The following is an 18,802-nucleotide window of genomic DNA, read 5'->3' on the forward strand; positions in this document are numbered from 1 at the left end:
ATTTTACAACGCTAATAGCTCTAACTCGAGCAAATGCATGACCCGTTGCGCCCATCAGTGCACACAGGGATGAAAACAATAAGCTGTGGAGCTCAACTCGCAAAAACACATGCGTCCTGTTTTGTGACCTTTTAAAAATAAGCACGAGAAACGGAATCATGTTTACACAGCATAAAAAAATAGTGAGGGGAGAGCAAGCTGGCCCTGGAAAAGCCCCCCTCTGTTTTATTATGTTTGCAAAGAGAGCTAGTGGGAATGAGGGAGTGAACAAGCACCCACAGGGTTGAAGTGAAACAGGCAAATGCAAAAAAAAAAAAGTCCCTTACAGAAAAGATAAACAGAACATAGCGTAATTACACAGTACTTTGTGCTGCTCCAAAAGTGAAAAAAGGCAGGACAAAGAGGCAGGATTGACCACTAGCAAGCAAGGATTTTTGAAGGACACTGCAACTAACAAATGAAAACGCTGGAACTCACTCTATAGTATACTTAAAAGTGTACAGCAGGCCGAACGCTCAACCTAAAACTCCAATAAATAGATCTAGAGATATGCAATTATAAAGTTAGCACGTTTGATCGTGACGTAGCAAAGATCATAACAGGAAGAATCACATCTATACTTTTAAAGTGATGCAGGATTGAGATTGCACTGTTAGGTGAACCCGTGCACTTCTATTCTGAGATTTACGGTCGCGCTAGTGCTCAACAGGGACATCAACAATGCAAAAGTGCTTCCACAGTCCATGGCGGACAAACTTTAAGCCGGGCCCTCTAGACTGGTGAGTTCAAAAGCTTTGGCAGATTATGTAGAGTGGGTTCCTCAGCTTTGTGGGTGCAAGCGATGCACAGTAACTACCGAGTAGAAGAGAAGGACGGGTGCGGCGGTCTCTCCTTGCTGGGAACTGCGCAGGATTGGTTCTCCAGCTTTCGGCTTCGCAGGCGGTGTTGAGTTGCCTGATGACCTGTAGGTGGCACAGTGAGCTCCAGCAGTGCCCTGCGAAGGTGGTTTTGTCGGGTGGAAGGATACTGCCGCACAGGAGGATCACACAGCAAGGGCAGACATGACTGCCTGTTCGGTGCACTATATAGGCAGATGCACCTGATAAAATCAAAGCAGCTGTGCATACGATGATCACACAGCAAAGGCAGTCACGACTGCTTGATTGGCGCACCACAAAGGCAGATGCGCCTGATGAAACTAAAGCATCTCTGCACAAGCTGATCCCATGGAAAGAGCAGGCACGGTAGCTTGATTGTTGCAAAATATGTCTTTTATGGCCCTCAGACTTCGAGGAACAGGGGGCAAGCCAACAAGCCATTGGACATTCTTGCTTCCAGGATGTAGAAAATACGTTTAGTCCTTCTCACTCCAGGCAAGAAGCAGCAGGCCAACACAGCAAAGCAAGTTGTGCAGTGGCAATCCCTCCTACAGCACAGCACACATCACGCAGTAGGCCAATAAAGCAATGCAGTAGTGGAGTGGCAGTGTCCCGTCCCCTGGCAGCACAGCAGTCCTTCTTCCTGGCAGAATGTCCTTGGTTCCAGTAGAGTTCTGATTTGGTGGGGTTTGGTGCCCAGTACTTATACCCAGTTGAGTCTTTGAAGTGGGGGAGACTTCAGGGAGATGCCTTTGCAGTGCACATTGTCCCTGCCCTTCCTGCCCTAGCTCCAGACACTCCACAGGGGACTATGCAGCCCTCTGTGTGGGGAGAGGCACAGCCCTGTTCAGGTGTGTCAGCTCCTCCCTCCCATCTAGCCCAGGAGGGCCCATCAGCCCGGTAATGGGCCATCAGGATGCAAATGTCACACCCAAGCTCCCTTTGTGTGTGACTGTCTAGAGGGAATGCACAAAGCCCAGGTATCATCTACCCCAGATGTGTATTCAGAGACAGGCAGAGGCACAGAATGGTTAAAGTAAGAAAATGCCAACTTTATAAAAGTGACGTTTTCAGACTTACAGTTTAAAATAAAGCTTCACCATAAGTTGTGATTTTAAATTGGGAGTCCAAATACACCAAACTCCATAATTCAATTGACAGTTACACTTAAATGATGCTACAAGGTAAACCCAATGTTAACCTATAGGAGAGATAGGCCTTGCAGTAGTGAAAATTGAATGTAGCTGTTTTTCACTAGCAGGACAAGCACATGTCCAACTTTTGCAATACACTGCACGCCCCCCCATGGGGCTAACCTTAGGGGTGACTGATATGTAATAAAAAGGAAAGTTTGGGCTTGGCAAGTGGGTGTACTTGCCAAGTGGAAATGGCAGTTTAAAACTGCACACACAGGCTCTGCAGTGACCGGCCTGAGACATATTTAAAGGGCTACTGTAGTGGATGGCACAATCAGTGCTGCAGGCCCCACTAGCAGCATTTAATTAACAGGCCCTGGGCACATACAGTGCACTTTACTAGGGGCTTACAGGTAAATTAAATATGCCAGTTATGGAGAAGCCAAAGTTACCATGTTTAGAGTACAGAGTGCCTGCATTTTAGCACTGGGAAGCAGTGATAAAGTACCCAGAATCCTAAAAGTCAGCAAAAATGTCATACCTATCAATAATCACCAAGGTGATCCTTTTGAATCCTTTATTGAGAGTGCATATAATCTGGTTAATATAATCAGTGTAAGTGAGAGAAAAATATATACAGTCATTGTCTATTGTATCAATATGTTCATGGAGAGCTGTGGACATATATTACTCTCCGAAAAAATAAGTCGACTTTGTCATATTCATGATTATGCGTGACAGAAAATATAGTAAATGAAAACCGTTATCGGAGAAAAATATTCTTACAAGGTGCATTACTACACACTATTCCCCGATGGTAGAATAGGACTCAAGATGAGCATTGCGCATTTTATTGTGTAAAAACAGACAATAACTGGTAACCCCAAAGAAAGAGAATTACGCCCATTGCATCAGGTCGCTTACCGGTTTGGCCAAGGCGGAGCTATCTTTTACTGGCAGAAGTCATTATGGACTAAATCCCTCGTCATATTCATAATTAAATGTTTAGGAAGTTATGATAAAATTATTGTAATGAATGAAAACTGTCATTAGGCCATTATTGATATATTCCTAGAAGGTGCATTACTCAACACTAGTTCCCGATGGTGGAATTCAGATTCAAGATTAAGGTGATCATTGCTCTTTGTCAGTGGATAGAATGAAACTAAAAATAACTAGTAACCCCAAGGAAGGCCCTTGCGCCTGTTACATCAGGTCGCTTACCGGTTAAGCCAATGTAGTGCTGTTTTTTGCGGGCAGAAATCATTTTGGGCTAAATCCCCCACGAGAAGCTTGCCGTTCTCATCCAATGCCATACCTTGTTAAGGTCTGTGCCTGACGTCCTATTTCTATTCTTCTGGTTCAAGTAACGGTCATTTCAAATGCATGGTACCGGCAGCCATGATGGAATGGCTAATGAGAGCATGAAACGATGGTGAGGTCAAGGGAAAAATGCAATTTATTCACTATCGGGGCATGTGTCAAACTTCACTTATTATAGACAATACAAATAGTACATTTCACCCTTAAGTACCCGTTACTTGTAACCATGTGTTGGATCCGACCTGGCATAATTCACATTTGCGAGTATAGTCCTACTTTACTTATCGTGTCCCCGGGGGTCGAACCATGCACGTCCCTAAAGGGAAAATAATTATAATAATTTTACCAATAGTTGGCAATGCTACGATTGAATTCCATTTTTTACTTATCGTATCCCAAAAATTGGACACTACAAAATCCTGTTTTAGCCATCATGTAAAAAGTTAAATATAACAAGAAAACATTTTCTTCCAGTGCAATAGAATGAAATTTTAATTAGTACTGCGTGATGTAGAATAGGGGTTATATATCATCTCAAAATCGCGTCCTAGTGCCTGCCTTGGTTCATTCATACTCCTTCCCTAGATGATATAAAACGAGGATTTTGGACACATGTTTTTGGAAGCGGGTCCCCAATGCTTTAGAGTCAAGTTATGTTGAGAGATCATCTATCTCTAGTAAAGAAGAAGCTACCAATACTTGCTAACCCACCTTAAGAGAAAATATGAACTGGGTATAGTATTCTATAGGAATAAACTGGTGCATAGGGTGTTGGTTCTAGGGAGAAAATTGGCGCTCTGAGAAAATTAAGAGATGAAATCAGTACAATGCTAATTATTGTTACCCATGGTGCACTCCTGGGGGTCTACACCCCTAACCCCCCAATACTGTAAGATAAACAGAGCGTACCGGCTCATTTCTACTGATGCAGACGCTGATACAGCATGATTGATCTTGACTTCAACAATAGATTTGAACCTACTATTCCTACATTGGCAAGACGAATATTGCAAAATGCATTTACCTTCTAAATACATGGAATCTTGATGCCTACCTAATTAGGTGCAACCTAATTACAGCCCTGAGGAAGTCGTGGGGTTAATCCCTGGACGAAACACGTGTTGGCTGAAGATTGGCAGACACACTGTTGATTGGCTGAAGATTGGCAGACGCATTGTTGATTAAGTATGATTGAATAATCCGAAGCTGGACGATTGACAGTTATATCATTCATCAATTGAAACCTTCAATAAATTCTACACTGTTTGGAATCGTGTTGGAGACTGTTGAGCCTTCTTGCTTCTGGACTTTAAAGAGATGCCATCTGAGGACATCCAGGCTTAATACCTTCTTTCTTTCCCTTTTTATTTGGGAAACCATAGAGACTTTATACTACACCAATTTACTTTACAATTACCATTGAGTGCCTCCTTTGGGTACACTAGTATTCTATAGGTCCTAACATAATCATATGTAAGTCTGGGAAGTACCAACATTTGCATCTATAGACCAGGCATTATACATATCTGTCCACTCCATATGTAATACTTTTTATATTGTTCACACAATACATAGCATATGTGGTGCAATGTCCATTGAAGGAGGCAGTGAGGTCAGGCTATATCCATCGATTCATTAGAGGAGCCAGTAGTGCCATTCTACATCTTTGTTAAGGCCATGGCGTACTGTGTCAAAGCGAATAATAAAAGGCGCTTTCACATTGTCGCAGCTTCAGTTCCAGATCTCCACCCCGGGGATGTTGTTTCATTTTGAGTAAACCACAGAATTTAAAGGTCTGTGTAAAGGGGTGACATTTTACAAAATGTTCTACCAATGGATGTCTCAGATCATCCTTTTGTATATTGTGATAGTGTTCTTGGATTCCTGTTTTAAGGCTCTAGTTGTACTACATATGTAAACCATGTCACATCGGCAAGTAATAGAATATATTATGTTAGTACTTTCACAGTTAATGAAGTGGCGTCTCAAAAAATTTTGGTCATTAATTGTAACCTTTTTTGATTTGGAAAGACCCAGTTTGCAAATTGAGCAATTGGTACAAGTATAAAACCCTGTAGCTTGTTTTAAAAAGTGTTTGGTTCTGTTCCTTTCTTGGTAACATGAAGAACATACTTTGTCCCTGAGACTGGGTGCTCTATTGAAGCTTATCTGTGGAAAAGATTTGATGTTCTGTGAAATTGAAGGATTCTTAGTGAGTAAATACCAATGTTTTTTAAGCAGTTTGTGGATGTGTTGATGACCATTGTTCTAATGATTAATGAAGCGAATGGACGTCTTGTTTGTGGTAGTGAGTTTTTCTTTGTTTTGAATTTCATTACGGTCAATTTTGGCAAAGTGTTCCTTTGTGTGGTCCGGTCCTGATCCGTTATATCCTCTTCTGCATAAGCCTTCAGTAATTTTTTTGCCGCTATCTCATAGTCTTCCATATTGCTACAGTTTCTCCTGGCCCTTCTGTATTCACCTACTGGGATATTTCTAATAGTACTTTGTGAATGGCAGCTTGTAGCATAAAGAATAGAGTTGGCAGCGGTTTCCTTTCTATGGAGTACTATTGATTTTGATCAATGTAAAAGGTAAGATGCAAATATTCAATTGATTTCCTAGAGATTTGATTGGTCACATCAGTTCCACATTTGTTGGGTGAGAGAGTATGCAAGAATTGTCTAAGTAGAGATTCTTGGCCTTGCCAGATAAAAAGAATGTCATCAATATATCGTCCCCAAAAAATTATGTTTTGTGTGTGATCCTCTGTATTGTCCTTCCATAGCCAGTGCCTTTCCACTTCACCCATCAAGACACAGGTGTACAGTGGAGCAAAACGAGCTCCCATTGACCACATTATATGCTCACTCAATAATGGTTTAAAAAGGATTACCTTGGTGATTATTGATAGGTATGACGTATGTTTTATCTTGACCACTCTACGGTGTTGCAGTACAGCATGTAGTAACGGAGTAATTTAATAACACGTGTTGATGCACTTCTAAATTAGATGTGTCATCTACATAGATTATAATTATACTGTACCAGCATTATAACAGCATGCAGTAACGGAGTAACTTAATAACAAGTGATAATGCACTCACAAATTAGAGATGTATTCTTCTTAGATTACAATTATACTGTGCCAGCACCTGCCCCATTAATTGGGTGTGTTTTTACTTTGCAAGACTCAACTATGATATTTGGAGATAATCTAGACACAAACAATCGTGTTACTTCATCTCTATCACAAGTGGTGATTGACTTACTTTTCTTTTGACCTTGCACCGGATGCACTGGATATACCTAGGGACTTCTCTTTATCCACCAATTTTACGGGTAATGTATGTCTTCCCCAAAAGTTCTTTCTAAAAACTGACTACGCCGATATTTTTCAGCCTTGAAGAAGCCCCAGGTGGATACACCCTAGGAGGCGAAACACGTTTTGGCTTGCTGTGTTTCTCTGCCTAAATGTGCACGAATAAACAGACTTTGGATCTAGCACTCTGACATGATGTGTCAATTCCATAATTCAAATTGATATATGTTACAAGATTGGATCTCCAAGCAATGAATAAACTGTGGGTTTCTCAATCCTTTATAGTTCCAAGATTTTGACTGGGGGCAAATTGGCCCATACCCCATCTCACAACTCACAACTGGATTAAAAGGGCATTTCAAAGGAGGTGAGAGTTGAACCATAGGAATACTGCTGTCCAAACACAAAAACATAGAATGCATAACATCGAAGGTTATAAATAAAGGTTCTGCACTACGTTTTAAAGAGACCTAAAGATAAGCCATTACAACACCCTCCTTTCTACCTCAAAACCAAACAAAGAAATAAAGAGGTATAAAAACAAAATACAAAAACAGAGAGAACTGAGCAAAAACTAAAATATTCACTGTCCATGTATATAAACCTCCAAATGATGAGGAGAACAGCAACATCTTTGAATCCACACCTCACTACTGCCAGATTAAGACAAGTTTGTTCTGTACTCACTATTACTGAAATCTCCACAACCACTTTCTCCTCTCAACATACCCCTACCACAGCTTTCAACCAATTCTGCATCTTCCATCAGCATGAAATTACGAATACCTTCCTGGTTACAATATTCCTCCCGGCTTCCAACATTACCTTTTTGATACAAAGCCACCTTGCGACGGTTCCATTTGTCACCATTATCAAACTTCACATATTCTTTGCACACCTTCTGCACTTTAAATGGGCCCCAAAATTTGGACAAGCCCACATTCACCCTTCCATGTCTCACCTCCACCAAATCTACCTAATCATTAATTTCTTTAGTCACTACACCAGATTGGGCCTTTTTTCCACTGCAATCACAATTAAATAACCACACGGCAGTCAATTTTGTGCCTGGTTTCCTTCCCCTCATGCTTTTAAACTTTGACATCTTAGTCACTTCATTCTTTGTGGTGCGATGAGCCCATACGATGCTATTCACCATTTCTTCCACATTACACCCCCATTGTATCACCATCAAAATCATACCTTTGACCAGACGGTTCACCATTTCTACTATGCCATAGGCTTGAGGGTTGTATAGTGCCATGAGGTGATGTTTAATACTACAGCTTTCCAAAAATGTTTTAGTTTCTTGTAAGGTGAGTTGGGTGCTGTTATCTGTAATAAGTAACTATAGAAAACCCTTGTCCATAAGTACTCTCTCCAGAACAGAAATAACGGCACACTTGGTGGTTACTTCCCTCATAAAATTAACCAACCACCTGAAGTGTACATCCACCAAAACTTCAGCATTTTTTACTTCTCCTCTTGCATCAGAAAATGGCCCTATAAAATCCAAACACCATACTCCAAGGTTTACCTGGATCCTCCATGTGACGTGGTATGGTCTGCAGACCAGTTTTAAGCCTCTTTTCACTTTCTTTACAAGCCTTACAGTTTTCCACTCACAATGCGATTTGATCATCCATCCTTGGCCACCAAGAGTTTTCCCTCCTCTTGGTTAGCGTTTGCCCAGATGTCCTTCATGTGCTATACCAATGAACTTTCCTTTCAGACCCAATCTTCCCTTTGAGACCCCTGGTGGGACACACTATTCATTCCACAAAATAACATCCTGGCCACACAAAGTTAATTCGTCAAGCACTTTCACAAACGGCCTCACAGAAGGAGAACAGTGCTCTCCTTCTTCCAGTCTTCAACAAGCATCTGTTTAACAACCTATAATACTTCATCAACCTCCATTCTCTGACCCCAAAGTGAAGGGTCCACAAACACACACCCTTACATCCAACATCCATGACACAGCTCCTGCTTGTTCATTTGCCAACCCCACCTCCTTGTCAACATCAGTCTAATCTAACAACATAAGTCAGACAGTCTACTTAAGCATCCCACCAACCCAGAATGTACTCAATCTTATACCTATACTCCTGTAACCTAGATGCAAGCCTTGCCAACCTTGCTGAACCTTTCCCAGCCCTTCCTGGTGTTGGCACCTTGATTAAAGGTTTGTGATCTGTATGAAGACAGAAACCCAAACCCCACAGATATGTCCTGAAGTATTCAACACTCCAGGCTGCAGCTAACACCTCACGCTCTATGACTGAATAATTGCATTCGTTATTAGTATGACACCGTGATGCAAAAGCAATGTTTTTCTCCACTCCTCCCTATAACTGGGAGGAAATGGCCCCCACAGCCAAGCACTTGCATTAACAATAAAGATAAACTTCAAGTGGGTATCAAATGGTACCAAAATCCCTACCTCACAAATTTCCTTCCTTTAAGCAATCAAATGATTCTTGTTGGTCCTTGTACCACACAAATGCACACCCTTTTCTTAATATCCGACTTAAGCTCTGTCTTCCCAGCAAACGTTTCCACAAATTTAGAGTGGAATTCAATGTGACCCATGAAAGATCATAACTGGGCTTTATCCTGAGGTATGGGGGTCGATATAATAGCTGTAAGCAAATCTGCCTTGGGTTTGACCCGCTTGTCTGAAATGGTGTGACCCAAATACTCATCTACTCAAAAGGAAATGTGCATTCTCCTTCTGCAGGGTGAGCCCCTGATCCCACAACCTGCACAAAACTGGTTTTAAAGCACAATTATGTTCTTGAACAGTCTCCTCCATCCTGAAAATAGATGACATTTTTGAACCATTTAAATACCTCAGCCATCATGCATTGTAGGATGCTTGTGGCCGATGATAACCCAAAGGGCATTCTGGTAAACTGAAATGTGCACTCCATTGTAACAAGTGCGATTAAACTCGTTGATTCCTCGTGAAAGCAGATCTGTTGATATGCACACTTTAGATCCAGTTTGGAGAACAACTTTCCCCTTTTGAGCACTAACATTTATTTGTTAATGTTAGGTAAAAAGAGGGCGTCCATAACTATATTCTGGTTCAGCCTCTTCAAGTCCACATAAAATCTTAACCGGTCATCAGCTTCTCTAGTTATTACCACCAGTGAGTTCCAACTTGAAGCTTCCACAGAATTGATAACACTCTCCCTCATCGTGTCTACTAACATTTTCTTTACTTCACTCCTAACCACCACAGTCACTCTCTATGTGTTTTACTGGAACCGCACCATGCTTCACGATGATTTTGTGGACGTATGCCTTCAATTGACCCAATGTGTCACTAAACACCTCTCTCACATCAATAATCGCATTATTGATACCAATATATCGTCCATAACCTGACTGGGAGCATGCAGATTGATTATGATACATAAATCATATTGGTGCACCCAAACCAGTATTGATGGCCATTCTGTGCAACATATATTTTCCCTTCAATTTATCTTGTCAGGAATTTAACTGGGCTTGGAAGTATCCCAAGATATCAATTCTCTCTACTTGGTATTCCCTCGGATTAATATCCTTGGCCGTTAAATCCTCATTTTGCCATTCCTTTTTTAACATACTTTCGGAATTATGGTGTACAAGGACCCTAAATCTACCATGAATTGGACATCCCTATCCTTGATTACAAAACTTGCTTTTGGTCCGAGTCTTCCCCCTTCTTTATCTCCCTCCTTATATAGGCGCAACACAATATTTTCCTGTCTGTCTTTTCTTGGTTCTTCTGTGACAACTACATGTGACTTGTTGGTTTCTTTGCACAAGTGGGCAAAATGGCCCTTGCGACCAGCATAACATGACTTAGAGTCTCCATAACAGAAAGCACTCCCACATCTATAACAAACCTTAGAGGATTTGAAGTAACTACTGCCCCCCTTCTGTAACCTGTTGGCTATTTGGTTGTTAATGACACCAGTGCTCTCTTGGGGATCTTCCTTTTTGTTTACCAGGGATACCTCATCTCCACGCTTGCCCTATCTTTCTTACATGTTTTCTGATTCCTCTGCTACCTAGGCTTTGCTGAGTGCATCCGTCAAAGAAAATTGTTTCGCTACCCATAGCTCTTGTGTCTCTTTCTCCTACACTGAACGATTAACTGGTCACAAATGAGTTCTTTAGTCATTTGGCCAAAACAGCACTTGACAGGAAGTTCACACAAACTTGACACAGTCATCCACTGACTCACCTGACTTGTATAGGCAAGTATAAAATGTATATCCTGACATGACAATATTCCCCTCTTTGGCAAATCTGCGCTCCAAATGCAGTTTTGCCTCTTTATATTCACCATGTCACGTATAGGTTGATCATTAATGTCAAGTGCTTCAGGAAGAAACTTTTTCCAAAGTACTTAAAAATAAGGTTTTTTTCCTTTCAGGTCTAAAGTCCTGCCCAACCAAAGCAATCAAATCATTTTCAAATAAATCTATTCAGTACTCCCACTGGACAGAAGGTGTACCATGGTGAGGAAAAAAGGGAGGTGAACAACAATTGCAGAGGACTCCATGCTAGAGACTATGAGAGCTATGGAGTGAAAAAGAACAGTCCTCTGCTTTTCATCATTATTTTTCCAAAGGGTCAAGCTAAGGTGCGGTCATCCAACAGTCACGTGAAGCCACTGACTAATGAATGTGAGTTACTCTTCTCACGCTGAGCGACACACATATACTGTTGAAACTTTCTCTCCATTATGAGATAGGGAGATTTAATGCTGTTCTCATCAAGTTGCTTGTGCGCGCCCCTACTAATGTTAAATTCAGACCGCTCTGTGCACCGGGGTTTCAAAGATTCTTAAGACAATGTAACAATCAGGTGTGCGTGTTGCCACTGAAGGCTCCAAGCATCTTTTGTGGTGGTAAACCTTTGGATCACGGCTCGAGCTGCCCGTTGAGCACAGCAGTGCAGTGCAATTCAGCAGTAATTTTTATAAATAGTGGAGTTATTCACAGTCGGTGTAGTGGCTGTCAGTTGTCCACTTGTTGAGGCAAATCTGGGCGTTCTGCATTTGTACTGCATATCTGATGGTCATGCTTTTCTCCTCATATCAGGGACTATGAAATAGGTTTGACGATCACATGTTTGGCTGGCTAGCGCCAAAATGTAGCAAAGACCTCAGAGACTTCAAAGTATATTATCTAACTCTTTAATAGCGCACAGTCTGCCGCAGTGTGATTGCCTCCTGCCAGCCAGAAACCAACTGCCAGGCCTCAAATCCTGCTCAGGCCAAACACAACCATAACTTCAAAGATTCTAAATAAAGTTTCTGCAGTATGTCATAAGGAGACAAAAAGATAAATGTCAGCTTGTGCCTTGCATGGTACAAGGCCTGTGCAGCTGTAGTATACGCTCCTCGCCAGCCCTCTTACAACTCGGGCCTCAACACTGCACATGCAACTCTCACCATGTGACTACGGCACTGCCACATGCCCAGCATATCTACTGAGCATAATCACGGCTTGGCAGAGTGGTTCGTATAGGAGGGCAAGCATGGCAATAGTGACCACGGTGCGCACATTCACGCCTGAGTGCTTCCGAATAGGGACAGAGCTTTTGAGTTCAGGCAAACCAGGGTGTATGAGCAGCATGTTGATGCTGTCGCTGAAGGGCCACCTGCGTGAGCAGGAGGGTGCGTTCGCCACTGCATGTGAGTCGGGAAGTGCTGAACACACATGCGTGTTTACACTACCCATGAGTGTTGCTCTACTAATATAGTAATATGGGAAGCCAAGACTTATTACGTCCAGTTGCCCTATTGGATTGCAGGGGAGCAACCTCATGCTGTTTGGTATCATTGAACTCGGAACGACAAACCCACACTATTGATAATGGTAGTTTTGTCATCATTGCCCAAGAAGGGCTACTTCGGTGAAGTGGGCAGTTCTAGGTCGGGACTGGTTGTGGTGCCCCATAAATTAGGGTTCATTCCATTGGTCCTGGGTGAAGATCACATCTGCGCATTCCCCAGATAACTGCAATAAAACTTGGGCATCCAGAACGACAGATTCCTGCCATTTGGGGACTGGCCAGATAGAAATGGGGGAGAGGTTGTGACACTTGGCCTTCCAGAGCCAGAGCCTGGCACCCATACAGATACAGATCTATGTTCCAGGGCAGATAGGGAAGAAATTCAGGGGAGACATCTGTGGTTAAAAGTATACCATTTGAACCCTCCCCAACTTCAAAGCATTTATTTAGTATAACAAGGGATACTCAATGTCTGCAACTCAGAGTATCACCTATGGATATGCAGAACCAGTGCGGCTGGACCGTGTCGGCACACTGGCAGAGGAAACTGGGGGCACAGGAGGATAACTGTCCAGAAAGGGGATCTGCTAACTCTTCCAGTATAAGAGACTGTCCTGTGGCTGATTGCATGCTGTAGTGTGGCTCTCCAAGGCAGGTTGGCTTGCCCCCTGTTTTCGGCGGAAGTCTCTGGGACATCAAAAACCTCCGGAAGGAATGGGAGCTTACAACGTAATAAGTAATATCTGGAGAGCGGTGCCCTCTATTGTGCTCACACTGTGCCGGATTCCACGAGGCAGAAGAAGTGTGCGCGTGGCCTAAGGAAGAAGTCTTGAGACCAGGACGCATCAGGTGCAAAGTAGCAACGTATTATGCGCACAACTGGTGTCTGGCCCTCAAAAGTGAGGACCACTGCACCCTGAGACGGCTTAAGAAGTGACGGATTATTTTTGTGTAACCCTGCTGAGTCTTCTCGGGGGTCAAGTGGGAAGCATGTGTCTTGCGTGAAAACTCAACTTCATGCTCATTGTGTGCTGTGCCCATTCATAGGTTTGAACCCCCAGAGGTATGGGTACAACCCGAGGAGCATTGCACGTGGCCTAGTGCAGCACAACAGAACTTGGGTCTAGTGTGTGCATCTGGAGTGACAGTCAAGTATGGCTAAGGTTATAGCAAACTAAACGGAGTACCTGAACCCACAAGGGTACGGAAAACCAGGAATTGGTTGGAACCACCTTGTGCCTCAGGGAACTCCAAGCTACTGTATCTCTGAGTAGTGTACTCTGTTGTGTGAGAACACGTCACTGAGCACTTTATACATTGGATCAAACCTGTCTGGGAGCCAGTGGAGGTTCAGAGGCAACAGACAATGTGTCTTCAGTCCAGAGGCACGGACCTGGTAACTTGTTGTGTACAATCTGAACTGTCTGCGGCAAGTCAAGAGAACACGCCCTAACAGCATCTCTCCATTCCGGAGGTGCTGAACTTGGTTATTTCTTTGTAACATCGGATCTTCTGTCGGATGGTCCCAGGGACCCCCCTCTTGTGTTTTGTAGATCTCTCAGTGAACGTCATATTTGGAGACTGAACATCTCCACCTTGTTTGTCTGCTGGCCTTTGTTTTTCCTGTCTCCCAGCATAAGCCCAACACCTGGGGAGTGTGACCTAGCCAGAAGCAGTTAGGTGTCCAGGGGAAAAGTACAATATTCTGAGGGTTGTGGTGGGGTGCAGGGAACTGGAGTGCTGGGTGGCAGGTGGAGGGCAGATTGGGAACAGGGAGTCTGAAAGCAGAAGGGCATCCACTTGGTAGTCATCAGGGCACCGCATTAGGGTGCTGGAAGCTAGTGCGTACAAGAGTGTGTGCGTGCGCACCTGTGCCAACTGATACCCGGGTCCCATGCCTAGGCCAAGTGAGAACGAAGGAGTGCTGGGGCAGCACCGTGGTGTTGCTGTGTACTCTTGTTTTGCTAGGGAGATCCTAGGATGGACATAGCACTTTACTAGCTTGGCTGAGGCTAGGAGTCTGGTTGGGAGAGTGCGAGTGGTGTGATATACATTTTTGCTGCTACTGCCAGTCCCCCAGAGCACCTCCTGATTTACATGTGTTACACTGATTGTGGGGGACGTGAGGGTAGGGCTAATGCTGACAGCGGGTGGGCACCTAGAGAATTACCTATTTAGCAACTATAGTTGGAGTCAAGTTGGCTTGTATGTCTCAGTTGCTCAAACACACTTCAGGTAAACAAAAGGATACTACACCAAAAGAAATTGGACAATGGTGTATTTTGCTAGCACTGTCCTCCTTGTTGAACTAAAGGTGTGCTGAATTGCATTTGGATTGCAGGTTTGACAAAGCGGAGGTTCAAAGTTAGAGAAATTTAAATGTATCAATAGTTCCCCAGCTTAAATGCACACTAATTTGTATCACCAAAGTTACTAGCCTTTGTTTAGAAGTCTGTTAGCCTTAGTCCACTGCTGAGAGACAGCGACCCCCCCTCACCCTTCTGTTATACCCACACAATGTCAAAGGGAAAAACATGAGAAGGACACTTTTGCAATGTCTGCAATGCAGTTGAAATAGTATTTAAACAATAGTGTCAATAGAATGGTAGGGGTTGAGTGACCTGGTGCATGTAAACAATGTATACATTTAGGGACTTAGAGAAAGATTTGGGTATCATTGGCATTTCAGACAGCTTATAATTATATTTGCTATTTCTCTCCTTTTGTGAACCTCAGCGGGGGAGGGGCCGCCACAAATGAAAGACTTTATTCTTCTTCTACTTAAGACCTACAATAGGGACCGCAGAAAGTGTACTTAACAGAAAATGAGTAGAGCATTTCAGACAGGCGTAAAGGAAGAGCATTCTTGCTGCACTTTCATGCTGTAAATCTGTAAATCCCACTGTACTCATAAAACACCAAAACACAAGATGCGTCATTTTCAACAGCCTTTAATCCCCTGTAAAGGCCCGATGCTCTGGTATTATGTTTAAACCATTTTGTACCAGAGAACACTAGGAGAGCAAACACTACAGCCAGAAGGACCATCAATTTATAGGCAGGTGTTCTTTCTTTGAGGGACACATCACTCTAAGTTAAGAGAAACAATGTGTTGTTTGACCTTGCACAAACTACATGCTCATCTCCACAGGCTGATTCCATTCTGAAATCTCATACCACGGTATTGGGAAGATAAAGCTCTTTGAGGTGGGGTTACCAGAGAGCAACTTCTATGTAGGGTGACCAGATAAAGTAGTGTTAACTTCAGGGATATGGACTAGTACTTTAGGTTATGATAGTGGTCCAGAGCTGAATGATGCCATGTAAACATCTTCATTTTATAGGCAAGACTAATGTCCAGGACTTTTACTCTTAAAATCACCTGCAAGGGCATGCGTTTGATAGTAGGAGCAGCACCAGTACTAAACCTGTGGTATCAGAATGTTTGCCCCAGATCACAGAATGCGTTTATTAAAAGGAATTTCAGAATTTTTGATGAGTTGGTTGCTGTGAATCAATGCCCATTTATGAGTTGAATAAAGTGAGATAGGGTTACCATCTTGAAATAACTTCGGTATCTAAATAGGGGAAACGCTTTAAAAACTATGATGAAGGTTCCCGGTTATTAGCTGCAGGGGCCATTCTGAGAATTATCCAGGATTCACAGATTGATAATTGTGGAATTGTGAGGATGATGCACTGGAAGGGAGCAGCACTGCATATCTGCACCCAGTGATACCAAAGAGAAATTTGTACTTTGAGCAGATGGCCCATTGCTGTAGAAAAGTAAAAAATGTTTAAACCGCTGGTGATACATGATCCAGGATACTGGGGAAGGGGTTTACCAGCAGGACTTGTGCCTTCGGAGAAATCTAAAGAGACCCCACATCGCTTATGTTTAAAATCTTTCTGAAATTGGCAGTGTAATTTTGGTGGTCAGCTTTGCTTTGTGGGATTCGAGAGGAGATAGAGGTGGCTCATAGACCAACTGGATTTCCAGATTTGCACGGGCACAGAAATATCACAGCTCCTGGCAAAATATAAACATTGAATTCATAAAAATCAAGCAAGGCATTTTAAACATTGGGACAGTCTAAAACATTAGTCAACTTTGTACACACTTTGCAGAGCAGGCCATTACTACACCATAGGAGCATAACAGGGTGCAAGCTGAAAGCCATTTAAACACAAGTGTTACTCTCAGAAATGGAAAAGCAAATATTCTTCTCTCAGAGAAGCACGTGATGAAAAATCCCCCGCAAATGATGGGTCAGCAAACCTAGAGAAGGATGAAGAAAACTGCCTTGAAAAAGCAGTAGAGACACTTGCTTTATCCTTTCTTTTTAGAATAGTCTCAGTTCTATTTTGTGTCTGGGTGAGGACAAGCAAACTATCAGCAACTATGTTCCTGCCTTATATCTGATGTTCCTAGTTACTTTATTTGGAAGATTTCAAATGATTTAAAAATCAGACCTTCAGAATGGTACTTAGTACATTTGACCACATTTCTGGAGTGTGCAATAAACTTTATTGTCTCCCAGGCCCTGAGCACAATTGGAAAACTAATTAGAAATTTATTTTGTGCCATATTTCCCGCCACGTTTACTCTTGTCTTTCAATCCGGTGGGTCGATCAGCCCTAGAGCCTTGTTGGTGAATATGTGCTTTGCTAGTATCCAACTAACTGCAACTCCATGGGGGAATTAGGGAAACGCTGAGGAGTTCAGTCACAGAAGTATATAAAACATTCTCAAACTTGAGGAATTCTATTAAGGATAACAGTTTAAAAGATTTCTTAGAATCAAAGGTAGGGAACATGGGATGAGGACTGAAGAGGCTACAGCCCTGCACATTCAACACCTCCCAAGAGTTTTCCAATGCAAGCATAAAGAGGAGGCTCACCCATGTCTCAAATAATTAAGTGAAGTAATCATGAGCTTACTCAATTATCTTTTTAGAAGGAGGGGAACATTAATGAGGTTATGGGTTGGATGAGGATGAGAGTCTTAACAACTGCAGGGAATGTACACAAACAACAGACTAATGAAACCTACAGTAGTGAAGGTTGTGAACTGTATTGACACATGCAATGATTCCAACCTCTCTTCTCAACTATACTTAAAGTTTTTAGATGAAACTTTCCTGACTGAGGAGACCTCGCTGCTCTACAGAGGATGCAAGGGCCCATCTTGCACTCCTGGGAGAGGTGGCTGAATCTCCAGCTCAAGGAGTGAAACAGTACCATGATGGAACTGCAAAGTTTAGAATCTGGCTAATTCTACAGTAGGGCAGTGTAAGGATATCACCTATATTCCCAAGGGCACCAGGTGCCTGTCCATTCAAAAAGCGTCCATAGACCCCCCAATGCAAAGGAAAGTGATGGCAAAACAAATTAAAGCTGGCACCAAAACTCTGTGCATCAGCCAGGCTGAAACTGGAAGGAACAGCATTTTGATCTCTAATTTCTGGTGTTTGTCTAGTATCTGAAACACCTAAAGGGGATGGAAAGAAGTGTAGAATTTCACTGCCAGATTAGTGTGGCAACTCTATGTTAACAGAGAAGATGCAATACTGTGGCTTATGCAGGATAATACAACGTTGAAGGTATTTTTATGGTGATCTGTATACATGCTGGCACATTAGAGGCTGATGAGTGACTAATTCGGCAACCGACTATGTTTCAAAAACAAACATGTGAAAGTGTTCAAATATGTTCCAAATCATCTGTGACCAAGTACATTGAAACAAGTTCTAATCATCACTGTCATTACCATTCCTCATACTTGCTAATTCTCCATGACTTTACCTCATCGAACTGAAATACTGACTTTTTTGCAGTGGACATATCCCACCAAAATGCTATTCTTATGTTTTGATCCAGAGACGTGAACAAAGAATTTTTTAACCCTACTACTTGATCCGGGAGGACCACAACTAGTTTTAGAACAACTTTTTATGTTGTGAGTTTCTCAAAGGTCTAGCAAGTCTAGATAGGTCAGAAAGTACTCAACCATATAGATGTAATACTCACATTTATACTTTCAATAACAGCATCATTAGTGACATTTCATGACCCTTAAATTCAAAGATAATGAGGGTTTAAAAAGTATATACATACTGTAGTATTTCAATATGGCTGCTGTATCCCCTGCTCTCATCTGTCACCAGCCTCATCATCTCTTTTTCTCTACGGAAAAATATAAACAGCTATAAACATTTCCAGACTCTGAGGTATACAATCTAGCTTGGAGGCAAAGTAGAACAGGGATGACTCTTTCTTAATAATTACATGAACAAGAAGCACAGATGCCAAACAGCTAGTATAGGTGCACACTGATATTAGCC

At 42.5% G+C, this 18,802-nt stretch overlaps 1 protein-coding gene across 2 annotated transcripts in view; it reads right to left on the reverse strand.

The window, feature by feature from the left end:
- LOC138284150 (ras and EF-hand domain-containing protein-like) overlaps positions 1–18,802 on the reverse strand; it is a 226,438-nt gene that overhangs the window by 71,254 nt on the left and 136,382 nt on the right. For both annotated transcript variants that reach the window (XM_069222634.1, XM_069222635.1), the window contains one exon: positions 18,576–18,644. In XM_069222634.1, the coding sequence (XP_069078735.1) occupies positions 18,576–18,644 (69 nt within the window). The remainder of the gene's footprint in view (positions 1–18,575; positions 18,645–18,802) is intronic.

This window comes from Pleurodeles waltl, chromosome 3_1, assembly GCF_031143425.1.
Source record: "Pleurodeles waltl isolate 20211129_DDA chromosome 3_1, aPleWal1.hap1.20221129, whole genome shotgun sequence".
NCBI classification, from domain to species: Eukaryota; Metazoa; Chordata; class Amphibia; order Caudata; family Salamandridae; genus Pleurodeles; species Pleurodeles waltl.